The sequence below is a fragment of the Myzus persicae genome, unplaced genomic scaffold (assembly GCF_001856785.1).
Source record: "Myzus persicae strain clone G006 unplaced genomic scaffold, MPER_G0061.0, whole genome shotgun sequence".
NCBI classification, from domain to species: Eukaryota; Metazoa; Arthropoda; class Insecta; order Hemiptera; family Aphididae; genus Myzus; species Myzus persicae.
The window spans coordinates 1013094-1027733 of record NW_019104155.1 but is presented as its reverse complement, the minus strand read 5'-3'; the positions used below and the strand labels follow the sequence as shown (position 1 = coordinate 1027733).

Genomic DNA, 14640 nt, shown 5'->3' with positions numbered 1-14640 from the left:
AAATTTGATATTACAACACTATGAATAATAATTAAGTGCAGTTATAAGTAGAAAAACAAAATTAATAGTTTGAGGTTTCTAAACATAAGTTTAGACAGTAAATACCTTATATCCTAATTCCTAATTGTGTATGTTGACTGCAGTAACTGAAAAATAGTTACGATTGTTGATATAGTTAACAACATATATTATTAAGCACTATACGATAAAACTATCAAACAAAATTAAATATAGATACTATTTCATTCAAAGATCCCTTTTGTTCCGGACAAGGAATAAGAATAATAGACTTTTTCAAGGTAGTTGATTCATCATCGAGCATATAGGGCAAAGGACCACTGATATCTCATTACTAAAATATAGTGTAAAATATGATCTATATAAAAAGCAGTATTCATAATTATATACAACTTTAAACTATTGTAAGTTATTAATAATCCTTATATCTGAAAATATATTTGTAAATAAAAAAAAGTAATAAATGAACAATATAATGTAGTATTACAAATTATAATTGTGCTTTTTTTAAGCTTATCGAGATGAGTGACCAACAATCGCGCTTTGTAACATGTTCAGTAATTTATTTATGTTTCTACACATCAGTCAATTAAATTATATTAAATTAATTTACAAGGTTATATGGAATTATAGTTAACTATTTAAAGGTGTTTAAAAGCCGGAAATTTAGAATAGACACAGGCATTCCAATATTGCTTGAATTATAAACTCAATAATACAGCCATTGGTATTAATATGTAACAATTACTAATGTTGGTTAATTATTAGACTGCAGTAGATCATGCATCTTAAATATAAAATGAAACGAATTGGTTTTTATTAAAAACATTAAATATTTCATATGAACTTTGCCGTTTGCTCAGATTAGGTACTCAACTATATTTCGAAGTGAAAATATTGTAATCTGAATAATAATAATAAGTAGACATTTCTCGAAAACGGAAATACATTTTTATACTATATTACAATGTTTTTATGATTTTGGCTATTTCGTAAAAGTAATTAAGAGAACCAGAGGTTCAAGTAACTGTTACCCAGTACATTTTCAGAAGTGTGTGTATTTCTGAGAAAATCTTGAACACTGCAAATAAAATATAACAATGGATTCTTTATGTTTTTCATTATTTCTTTCTCCATAATTTATGGAAAAATAGTCGTTTCATTAAATTACTTCTATCTGACTGGTTGAGTCAAAAATACTTTAATTACATCATTTCAATTTAAACTGTTTTTTTTTTTGTTTTTTAAATTATTATATCATTAAGCAGTCCTAATTTTTGTACTACTAATTAGATTCTGAACGAAGCGATCAAAATATTGGTTTTACAATTAAATGTTTTTTTTTTTTGTAGTTTTGTCTACACTTTTTATGATTGGGAATTTAAGTTAGGAGGTACTTTTGAAAGGTTGTTTTTCGAATTTCACGTAGTTCCTTAAGAGTGAGGATAACATCAATGACATTTACAACAAGCTTATTTGTTCAACAAAAATAATATATTGACTGTTGTACCTAAGAATTTGTTCATTGCGAGCAATCCGATATTCTTAAAGAGTTAAGACTTGTCAACGTTTACAGTTCCTGATGTTGAATTAAATGAAAAAAAACGTATCTATTTTCTATTCATTGTAGAATTTACACGTTTTTGATATGTAAATTAACTAATGCCAACGTGCTGCACATACAGTATTGATACAGTATTTTTTTGTAGACTCCATCACATTATAACATTATTATAATGATATATTTTGCATTGATCAATTGTATATTATTATCAGAAGTTCACATAGATCTGACAATGCTTGAGTAGACTATAGATGAGCATATTGGGATATTGAGTTAACTCAATGGTTGGAGGTTAATCCTACGTTTCTTGATGGCTTAATACGAACGAGTTCTCGTTGTATATATTTTCGTCAATAATAATTTCTAGTTATCTAATAAAAATAACACACCTAATTTTCAACTGTTTTATTATAATATAATGTTATATTTAATAGACATTACATGGTATTACAAAAAGTATAACAGTATTAAGTAAATTTAAATGATTTTGATTACTTACAGTTCATTGTATTAAAAGAGTACAGACTTAAGATAAATTAAATATTAAGACACAATATCAACAACGTACCTACATTCTATGTAAAAATAAACAATCAAAAGTGATATTAGTTAACTATAAAAGTGTACGATTGTGTTAAAATTAATTTAAAGATGAAGGTTCTATTGAACCAAATAATAATAGTTCATTAAAAAAAAATACCAATTAATAAAATCATATTGTTTAATAGTACATCTCCGACAGTTTCAATGTTCAACATAAATTAAATTAAACCATTTTTTTATATTTAAAAATATGATAGTGAAATTTTTTTGAATGTAAAATATTGTAATCTATTGTACTTACATACCATTTTTTTTTTCAAAATGAATATCAGTTTAATGTATTTTTTTACACACGTCATGCCTGTATATTATAATACACATTAGTTGGGTAGGTGTTGTTCTAAAGCAACACTTTACACTTTTGAATTTAAACAATGATCATTTATGAGTATAAATATTATTCATTAAAGAGATAAATGATAATACGGTTCATTGTCCAACGTATTATTCTATTATACATTAATACTGTTGGTCTTAAATTTTAAATCACACTGTTTTAAATTGTTTTAAATATTTTACATCGCTATATTTTCCAATTGCGATAAATTAAGTTTGCCAACCACCAGAAGTTTGATTAATTCTTAAGTAACTAAGTTATTGTGTTCTGTGTATTTAATTTAATTTATATGCAATATATTTTTACTCCTTCATTTTTTTTAGTAGTTTCATTAGAAATTGGTGTACACTTTGTTATCAAGTTTAATCAGTTTTCAAATCAATATCAATCAACCTTTTTTTTGAAATGTTTTGAATTGCATCGTTGTTCACCAGCTACGTGTACAACATATATATATAAGTACTGTATATGTTTGAATTTATGAATATTACAATATTTACTTAACGAATTGCTTTTAACGATAATTATTAATTTGCTTACAATTATATTTCATATTAATGTATGTATGTCAAGGTAATTTATTTATTGAATTAAGCTGAGTGTGGCTTCCATCATAAATTAATTTTCCAAAATAATTTTAATTCTCTCTGTAAACGAATCTACTTCCCTTTTCCGTACTAAATCTGGCGAATATAAATCATTACAACTACGTTGTCGTAATCTCAAGGGGTGGTACTGTAGGCTATACATATTCATGGGGTATACATTAAGTGTAACAGTTGTTAGGTTAGTTTAAGTATAATGAGATAAAAATGTATAACTTTAAAAATCAGTAACTACATATACCTACAATATAAAATTGAATTAAATGTAATACATTGATGTGTTATAAATTATAATAATATGTATAGTGATGATATTATTATTTGGATATTGTTTGGAACAACGCGTAGCTCAGACATAATAAAAATATATAGATATTATCACAGTGGAAAAATGATGGTACAGGTTAATGCGTTATGAACCAAATTATTATTTACATTTTAAATTACGTTATTTTTAATATTATTGTGTACAAGCTAAAACGTATCTGTTTCAACTATTTTAATTTTTTTTTTTAACAGGTTTCACGATGTACACAACTTGTGTCATATGGCTCGCGTTCGTTCCGCTGTACTTTGGCATTGGCAACCATACTCCACTAAGGATAACTACCATGTCAGTAACCATTAGCCTTTCCGCTAGTGTAACTATAGTTTGCCTGTTCTCTCCGAAGGTACGTACTATACAATGTTATTATATAATGCCCGTAGACAACATCATAATATCATAATGTGATCTGCAGTAGAATTCGTGTGTAATTAACTTTGTTATGGGCATAGGGGAGCATCAGTAAATGTTCACTTTACCCTTTGAATTTGGTAAATTTGAAATAAAATAGTGTAAACATTATTTTTTTATTACAATATCCGGTCTGATGTAATGGGCCCGGTCCAAACGATACCGAATAATGTGATCCATTAATAAATTAAATTACAAATGTATATTATTATTATAATATTATGTAGGTACATTTATTAATTATTAAAGCATACACTTCAATTCCAAATTCCAGAAATGCAATGTAGGGATTTCCTTTTACTAATAACGAAAAAATGTTCAACACGGTTTTATAATATCATATACTTAATACCTAATATAATTTAAGTTTTGCTAGTTGTAACTATACTTACATGTCTAATATTAAGTTAATTAGTAATATTTTATAAGAAAACAAAGTAATATTTATGTGCTTATAACTTACTACAGTTCAAACGTATGAACCGAATTTCAATAAATAATTTTAAAATAATTAAAAGTAACTTATCAATAATAATTGAGTATACATTGGGTGATTCACCAAGCATACTTGCCCCCCATTTTTTACTTTAATAATGGATTTATTTAAATTCTGATTTTTGGAATTTTTACATACTCAAAGGCCATATTTTCATATTCTCGAATTGTTTGTATTACCTAAGGAGTGTCCTATAGTGATACAAGCTTCTGTTTTTCAAATTAGAATCTCCCCTCTTTTACTGAAAATTAATAAGTCGATGAATGTTTTGAACATATTGATGTGCCACATTCAAATTCGAATGAGTAGTTTCTTAGTTGTTAAAATGTTTATATTAAGGATAATAGTCCTTAAAATTGGTTTTGTACATAAAATAGTGGTAGAATTGGATCTAGTATTTACTATACTTGAGCCATTTTTATAAATTATTAATATCGATGATTAATATTAACGACTAGAAATTTCAAATCACCTTAGCCCCCATATCTTATAAACTCATTATTGTGTATCTTTTTTCCTTAGAACACGAAGTTAACTCAAACACTATTCATAAGAAATGTTTATTTAGGTACGTCAAAATAAATGCAAAAAAAATATCTGCTTTATAGTTCGTAGTTGAATAGGGGTACTCTCATTTAAAAAAAACAGAAGTTTGTATCTTCACAGGACACTCCTTAAGTAATACAAAAAAATCTCAAGAATTTTAAAATTTAATCTTCTAGTACATTTACAAATTAAAAAAATAAGATTTTGAATAACTGCATTACTAAAGAAAAAAAAGAGTGTGCATGACAAATCACTCTGTTTAATTATGTAGTGTATAATTTACTATAATTGTATGACTAAATTAATTAATAAAATATTTCCAGAAAATCTACATCTCGATTTTGTTTTGAATATAGTAAAATATGTGTCTGTAAAATAAAACCTATAGGCAGCTGATTTACATAATATTATAATAACAATGAAATAAATATTTTAAATATATTAAATTATCAATTATAATTATTATCGAAATTTGGCTGTATTACAATGCCCGTACAATATAAATGTTGACCTTGGCCGACTGCTAATTATAATTTATATAATACGTCTGTTCGGACAAATTGAGTAATTCTACTGTTGCCTATTTATACATAATATTATATATTATGCATACATTGTGTGATTGATATACTCAACTGTCATTTAATTTCAAAATTGATTCGGTAATCGGTATTCAAAATTGTTAATAATGACAGCTCTATAATCGATGACATATGAATGATTTGTTTAATAAAATATAATACATTTTTAATGTCAAAAAAAAAAAATACAATAAAATCACAAATTGTCTTCCGTTTAGTTTTCTTTGTTCATGAAAACGAAACAAAAAATTCATCGTTTAAGTTTGCAATAAATTTGAATAAAATATAAACTACTTATCATTCTAAATCAGTTTGTTTTGGGGATGACTGCTTAACTTGCTCATACTCTAGTTGACTTTCTAACACCTCGCATAGAACTATTATTCAACTTGTTTTAGCTATACATCATTTTGTGTCATCCGGAACGAAATGTGCGTCAAAGTATGATGCCAAATATGAAGTTAACGGGCACGAAAACATTTACAACATCGAATACGAATGCATTTTGCAACAATTCAACAAGACGGCGCAGCTCATTAGCTTATAAAGGTACTAATAATACTATATTATGTTAATTTTTAAAATAAAATTTGAAACTAAATTATGACTTCTAATAACAATGACGGATTTAGTTATTGAATTATTGTGTTAGATTAATATATACAAATCTAGAAATAGCAGAAATATCAAAAATATGTATAAAAATAACGGGTAAATACTTTTCACTTAGGTAGTTATTTTAATATAATTATTATTATTAGGTATACGTTATTATCTGAATTAAAATAAAGTATTTTTTTTTTTATCAAAGGGAACCCGTAGCAACATGTAGGCCGTTAAATGTAATGTGATACAGTAGGGGTTTTTTAGAATATTTTTAGTAAGTTTTTGTTTTATTGTGACACGTGTTTGTGTATGAGTGACAAGGATATGTTGCCAAAAATCCCTGATGATCACCCATCCGGGAGCTAGCAACACCACCCGGTACGTACAGTCAGAGCGTGTACGAAACTAAGTGTAGACACCATGCCACACCAAGCCACAACATAAAGTATTATTTTTTTTATTTAATAATCATTACAGTTTCTTTTCACCTTTTTTAAGTTTATTTTTCTGCAAATGATTAACTAGTTAATTTTTGTATTATTGCAAAAATTGAGATGGTCAATTTGAATCATGTTTTCTGAAAGTTTAATAATCTATTTACACTTTAATAAATAATTATAGTATGATTTGGTTGAACATTTGAAAATGTCTAATTAATAACTCAAAAACACTATTAATTTTTAGATAAATAAGATCCGACTAATTATTATTTTAGTGAGGCAAACAATCAAAACTGTTATTCGAATATTTAAAAAAAAAACTATGTTGAAGTGGTGTTTGATTCAGCGTTAGGCAAGTTCATATAATATTAAAATATAAACGATCCAACTGCATTATTGTTTATAGCTTAATATTTTAAAAGGTTTTTTCTATTATATAAAAATAAGCCGCTTAACCATGATAATATTATTTAACCACGTGCCTACAAGTCACTCATCATTGTCCATTGTTGATCATCATGTGAAATGGTTAGTACAATGTAATTTCAAATAGTGAGTGGTCGATCGCAAATGATTTGACCAGTACAAATGGTTCTAAAGGTGTGGCAAACCCGTAACCACGAATAGAGAATGGATTGCAGTTGATGAGATTACCTATTCAGACCATTTGAAACAGCATCCATTCATTCATGTCATTCTACACCCACTGGTTATCGTGGTACAACGTGTTAATAGTTTACACAATTTGAACGAATTTAAAAATATATTGTTGATTACTTGACTGGGGTGTACATGGATATTGAAAACAAGACCGATACGAATTAGTATAAAATATATTGATGTAATGGTAGGGGGAAGAGGCATGTATATTTTGATTATAAAACATATATAGCGCATGTCCAATAAGAAGGAAAGTAATCACCGTAAAAAAAATGTTTACTTAGCCATACCTATTGCAGTTAAGCCATCATAAAACATTCCTAATGTCTGTAAACTTTAAATTAGTTTCCATGATTCAAATTAGTTTATAGCGACTGTTTGAAATGTTTATTTCTTGATAAAAAATAAACAATTTAAAATGAAACATAATATTAGGTGATTTTAAAACGTAAAATATTCATTTTCATATTTGGATAATAATGTTTTTTGTTATTTAAAGTAGTTAATTTTGTTTTTATTGCATAAACCTACGTACAATTATTATGTAATAGAATATGCATTTATTTAATATCGCAACCAATAAACTAACAAAGCGATGACTTATATTTAACAAAAATGATTTACCTAAATAATAAATCATTGACGAAGAGGAAAAATATCTAAGTAAAATTTAGTCTGAACTTTAAAAACATCGTAAACACGTGTGATAAAATTCTTCACTCATGACTTGAAGACATGATATTATATTGTTTTATGGATAGTTTTTTTCTCAACTATATATTATTTCATTTGAGAATTTACGGTTGTAAATAATTCCATAAAACTAAAGTTTTTGCTTTCTACCTTTGTATTTGCTTTTAAAATAATGTATTGTTACTTTATAAAAACAGTATTTTTCCACATTAAACACATTTGTATAAACTTCGAAAAACGTAAAAAGAAAAAGATAAAGTATAAAATGTATACCGACGCAATGTTTTTGCATTTGATAAATATTACAAACGATACAATCTATATGACCTGCCGCTGGTGTAGTGCTGATACGTTTAGTGACGGTGAAATAGTAGTACCGGAAGCGGAATTAAGACCGAGCCTAACGTACAGGTAATAACTCAATCGTTGCAAATAATGACTTAATATTTACAAACGGAAATATTGTGTACATAACATGTACAATATTTTATGTCTATGCGTATTTTGTTGTCGTAAACTTTGGTTGGCGTGACAAATCTGATATGCCTTTATTTAATTAGAGCTTAACGAATTATTTATACCCAACAGCACGCACAATATGTTCATCTGGCGGACAAAAACTTATGAAGGGCTTATTGTATCGGTGCATTGTTCAACCGTGTTATGGGGTTTTTTTTTTAATGGTAATTTATTAATTAGAGAACAGAATGATACTGTTAAAACAATTATACTACCACCGACATTGGCCAAACGCCACTTGAGTTACGCACCATAACCATTTAAATATATTTTATCAGTCCACCATGCTGCGCACTTGCCACTTGTTATAATACGGATTGTAATTTTCAATTTTTTTTGTTTTACCTATGCACAATGGAACGATGGCTTTTTAGCTTTATATCATTGAAAAAACAATAAACGCGTGCGTAAAAGGGTTGGTGAAAAAAAACACTCACCGGTTTACAACGTAACAATTATTAGTATTTTTTTTTTTAATCACTATCAACACTTGAGTGTCAAAAAAAATTTGGATACTTTTATTGAAATTTACGAGTTAATTAAAATTTTGTCGTGTTTCCGTTTTGAACCAAGTTATTAATTGCGTTAGACGTCAAAATAAATAACCTTGATTAAACAACGGCCTTAATACGTATTTACTGTCACCACGAAAAACAGGTATAGATATGAAGCTTTCTATAGTTTAAGTATATTGCCATGCACTTTGAAACGTATCTGATGTCCACATTTATAAATGAAAGACATGTATCGTATTCCCAAAATCGTATATACTTTACTTTAACAAACACAATTAAATATAATATAATATTTTTAAAAATGAATATAAAATTCAGCTTGAGTTGTATGATACATAGTAAATTGTTGTACCTTAGGATATTATTTTGTTGATCATTTTATAAATTATGATATCATTGTAATCATTATTATACCTTTATAATTTGATTATCAAATCTACAATAACTACAACGATATGATAAATTGTTACTGTCCGCAACACCAGTATTGAAAATCTACTACTAGAATATGATACCATAATTATCACTGATGACTGTTGAAGACTATAAGTACTACATATACAAATATACAATGGCTACTATACAATATTATGGTAAAAAATAAGACGACAAATAGGTAATATGTAATATAATATCATAATTTAAGATACTTCAATGAATATAGTTGATATAGTTGCAATATATACTTGGGTTGAATGAATAAATCAATTGGTTTTATAATAGTTTTTATTTTAATTTTAATTTTTCTACAATATTTTCTCCTAACTATTTGAGTCGGCCACATAAATCCCTAGTCTTATATTATAATTGATATCAATATGACAAAACAATTTTTTGGTTTAAACAACTCCTTAATAGATTCAAAATTGGTCACAGATGGTACTTTTTTTTTATATACAGATTTTAATACAAAGCTTAATTTTTCAAATTGTATATTTCATGATTTATAACATCATAATTTCAAGTACACTGAAGGCTTTAATTACCATTAACGTTCTTAATCAATCAATTACTACAATTTGTTGGTACCTTACATTTCTTTTAGATTATAAGTATATGATTATTTTTCCTATTTAAAATGAATATATTTTGTTAACTTAATTGGTAAAGTATAAATTAAATATGACATTAATATGACTTAATCGACTCTTCTTCTTTGTTGTTATCGAACCGACGAAAAAGGTTTGAGGGAGACACTTACTTTAGCATTTATTAACTTGATGCAGCGAAACTATGACTTCCAAATCGGCCATTTTTGTAATTAGAGTTCAGAATTGTTTTTAAAATGACCGTTGATGATTTATTTCTATTGAAACTGTACTTAATAATCAAAAGATGTGTATCTTTTTTGATTTATGAAAGTATGATGGCTTTAAAAGTATAAGCTAATAGGACTGATAAGAGTATAATATAATAATATTTATCTGAAATAAGATAATTATAATATAGCTCTTAAAATATAGTGCCTAATGCCGCCTGATTACATTAACATTTCTTGCGATGTTTTCTTTATTTAGACGTTAGATAATGGAAAAATAAATTTGTGAGTTGTTAAAAATGTAATTAATTATTGTATTTAAAATATTAAAATATTGTTGATTTAGTTTTATTCAATAGGGTAGAATTTATTAAAATAGGGTTTGAAAATGAACTAACCAAAACGATTTTACATTTTACTAAAAGTGGTTTCGGTTATGTAGTACTAGATGTGCTTTAAGTGTACAGTACGTATTTATTTGATTTTATAGTGAAGTGGTGAGATTTTTGCATCGAGTATAAAAAGTGTCCAGTTATGGACTAGATATGAGCAAATCCAAATCACTATTCCTTTTCAAATAATTGATATAAAGCAACTTTTATATAATGTTATTTCCAATTATTTCTAATGTCTCCTTAAATTATTTTTATTCCTCGAAAACCCAAAATTATAATAATAATTTATTATTTCAGTCGTTATAAATAAATAAATTTAACTTACATTAAATGTGGTTTTTTTATGAAAAATTCAAAATAAAAATAAGGAAGACTGAGTCATTCAGTGTTAGTCTTGCTGCAAGATCGGGTACGATTGGATGATTGAGACAAATTTTGCTTATCCCTAGATCAGTTGACACTAACCTCCACCAAAAATAGATGCATGTTATTAATAGTTATATTTACTGGATTTGATTTTATGTTTAATTATACATATTGATTTTAATATTATTAAAGTAATAAGTATTGTACAAGTTTAAATAAATAATTATTAAGTTATAAATTCGACACAGAATTAAAATATTTATAAAAATCATAAACATCATTGTTTTGCAATCATAATATAGGCTTATATAAATACTTATTTTATCCTACTATTATACACACTTGAATTATAAATATGGTTTCTTGATCTTTGATGTATTCGATGTTATTATGTGTTATTGTAAAATACCAACGGATCCACTACAGTGTTGTAGCTAAATTGCCTACCCAAGACGCCGTGTAACATTATTTTATAAGTATTTCTGAAATGTATTAGTAGGCGTCAACTACCTGTGTTCAATTTAAAAGGGTGGGTATGAAGTAGAAGACAAGAGCAGTTACCTCCCCCCCCCCCATCTATGGGCCTAAGCTTCAACTTAAACAATCATACTTTAGCCATCATTTTTATAAAGAAAAATGCAGGAGAATTTGATATGGGTTTAGAAATAATTTAAATTGTTTTCTTATTCCAAAAAAGTAATATAAAATATTACGTACGCTTATAGATGTATAATATTATCGGATATTTATCATCATGCATATACTATGCATCGTTAGTCGCACATTATTAGAAATTACTATAGATTTTGTTATAAAATATGACTAGCCAAATGTTTGAATGTCAATTCACCCTATCCTTAGTGAGTGATAATACCCAACCCTATCAATTTATTATAGTACAAGAAAATTGAAATTTATTCATAGGTACTTAATGGATATTATGAATATTATGAATATTATGACTAACTGTATATCCGGTGTCTGGGTTTATGCATAATACACTATTCCAATAAATAATTTTCTTGTTAGTTTCAAAGTACTGTTACGCCATACACACTCCTCTATCACTTTCATCGTTTCATCTTCCGTCACTAATTATCATAATAACGTTCATATCTCTTACTTTATGTAGGCTATTGGAGAGTCCGATTTTATTAGTTAGCCACGGATTATTATTTTTGTTCCATTTTCGACTATTTAATATGTTTTTTACATCAAATATCTCATCTTTCATGTTAAACATTATTATGTCTTATCAAAATTTTATATTCTCGGAGTTCGTTCCGTTTAATAGATAAATTATTAAATTATAGATTATAATAATAAAAATGAGGCCCGACAAAAATATATTTTTACTTATGAAAGATATTGGATTGTACAATTTAATTTAAATTATTTAAGTACCATATTAAATAAAACAATTCAATGGTGACGTCATCGAAGCTCTCTTCTTTAGTAAAAAAAAATTTTAAAAAAATATTTCTTCCAATAATTTAAATTAAATTAATTGACACAATAAAAACAAATTATTACAAGAGGCCGTATTTAAATACAATTTTACAATTTTACAACCTATAAAAGCATATTTTGACTTTGAAGTGATCTATTAAATGTACATGACATTTTATTTATTGGTAAACCAAATTATGTGCAATGAATAATTATACTTACTGTGTATTTTATACACAGTTGATTGTATCCTTATACATATTACATATCAACACAAATGCCTAAACATTTTTAGTAGTACTATTTTGTATACCACAAATGTAGTAATTTGTATATGATTTCGGAAAAAGTAGTTAATTATTACTTTCAATTTAGTGTAATCTACTAGAAAAACTATAGCAGCTCCAGACAAATTTGGATTTTCGTTTTGTGGTTTGATTCTTAAAAAGATATATCGACGTTGTTCACTCGCCTAAAGAACAATGCCATTACTTCTAGAATGCAGCATACGGACCTATATATGGGACGTAAGATACTTTGTGCACTGATAACGCGAAACATATTAGTGGCCTATCCAGGTGACAAGGAGCCATTTGGTCCACTGCGCCAATGCAATAATTTCCATGTCAACATTGAAACCGATAACGCAGCAACCAAGTGGAAAACCACTTGGCGTAAAAGTTTTTCCCGCGTTAGCCATGCAACAGAGGCGACCCAATTACGTTAAGCCCAATTTCCGGAGCAACTGGAAATGAATTGTAAAGGACAAGTAGGGGGCGCACGACGAGATCGCGTAACCCAAACGGCATGTTGTATAGCAATAAAAGGGGTTAAATAAAGGGGGAAAAAAGCAACGAATGTGTTCATTGTCTCATAAATAACCACAGATGTAATAAATTACCGAAGAAAAAAACAAAACTTGAATTGAAGGAATTGAAATTATTCAAAACGCCGAATACGGTCATGCGGAACTCGTGAATGTTTTTTTTTTCATACTCAAATGAGTCAAATGCGTGTAATAATTACACAATGTCTGACCTCGCTAAAAGAATTCTTATAGTTAATAAATTTTCAAAAAATTAAAAGCATATAGTAACATAACTTGAAGTAGGTATATTAAATATAATACGTGCTGTGTAATAGCTACATTTATATTTTTACTTATAAAGATTTTAATTTTTCACATCATACTATTGCACGTTCCATACGATGTACCTAGTTAATGAATTGAAAAGAAAAATACATTTTTTAGATAAAATTATGTATTTTATATTGATGTGCAGTTAAAACTGATAGAGGCAAATTGATTATTATTATTGTGTATTTTACGCCAATAGGTAATTTTACAAATTGCAAAGGCAAGTTATTAATACAAATTAAAAAACAAAACATAATTCAGAATATAGATATTATAGATAAAATGTTCTTAAAAATAATCTTTATTTTATAAGATGTGAACATGTTAAACATAATAATGAACTATACAGTAAGTATTATTTTATGTATTATAAATTATAACACACTTAAGTTTAATGGGTCAAGTTGTATTATTGGTAAAAAAAATACCTAGAAAAAGCTATTATAAGCTTTTATCTTTATAACACACAATTATAAACGGAAATGCATTTTCAAATGGTTGTCTTCGGCATAAAAATATCATACTCTCATAAAACAATTAAATTGTTAACTTTAACTAAAAGTTTTTTAAATTTAATAAATGTATATTTTTTTGCATCCCATAAAGATTTTATAATTACATATACTTATGTAAAATTAGGCTGTTATAGAATCAAATTACAACAAAATGAAAAAAATCATTATTCTATGTGTTAATATGCGATTTCGTCTAAATTTCAACTTAAAATAACTACAAAAAAGAATAAACTATTTATGTAGAACCTTGTTTCAAATTTTCAATTCTTAGCTATAGAAGTTGAACATTTAATACATTCATAACTATAAAATAATTGTTCAATTTAAACGAGTTTTTAAGTTCAAATTTAGACGAAATTTCATTTTAACATATAGAATGACAGTTTTAATCATTTTTGATGTAATTCGGTTCCAAAATAGCCCAATTTTACATACACACAGCATGTTTCAATGAAACTGATTGAATAAATATTTGTTTTAAATTACATTTTAAATATTTAAATTTTAATATATATTAAAGAAATCATATTTAAATTTAAATAATTAAAAGCATTTAAAAAAATATAAAATAATTAATTGAATTAGCGTTATATATTAATA

The 14640-nt window shown here is 26.5% G+C and overlaps 1 protein-coding gene across 1 annotated transcript in view; it reads left to right on the top strand.

The window, feature by feature from the left end:
* Positions 1–14640, top strand: part of LOC111039391 (metabotropic glutamate receptor 2) — a 170691-nt gene that overhangs the window by 145408 nt on the left and 10643 nt on the right. The window contains exons 12-13 of the mRNA XM_022322901.1: positions 3647–3798; positions 5885–6035. Coding sequence (XP_022178593.1) covers positions 3647–3798; positions 5885–6035 — 303 coding nt within the window. The remainder of the gene's footprint in view (positions 1–3646; positions 3799–5884; positions 6036–14640) is intronic.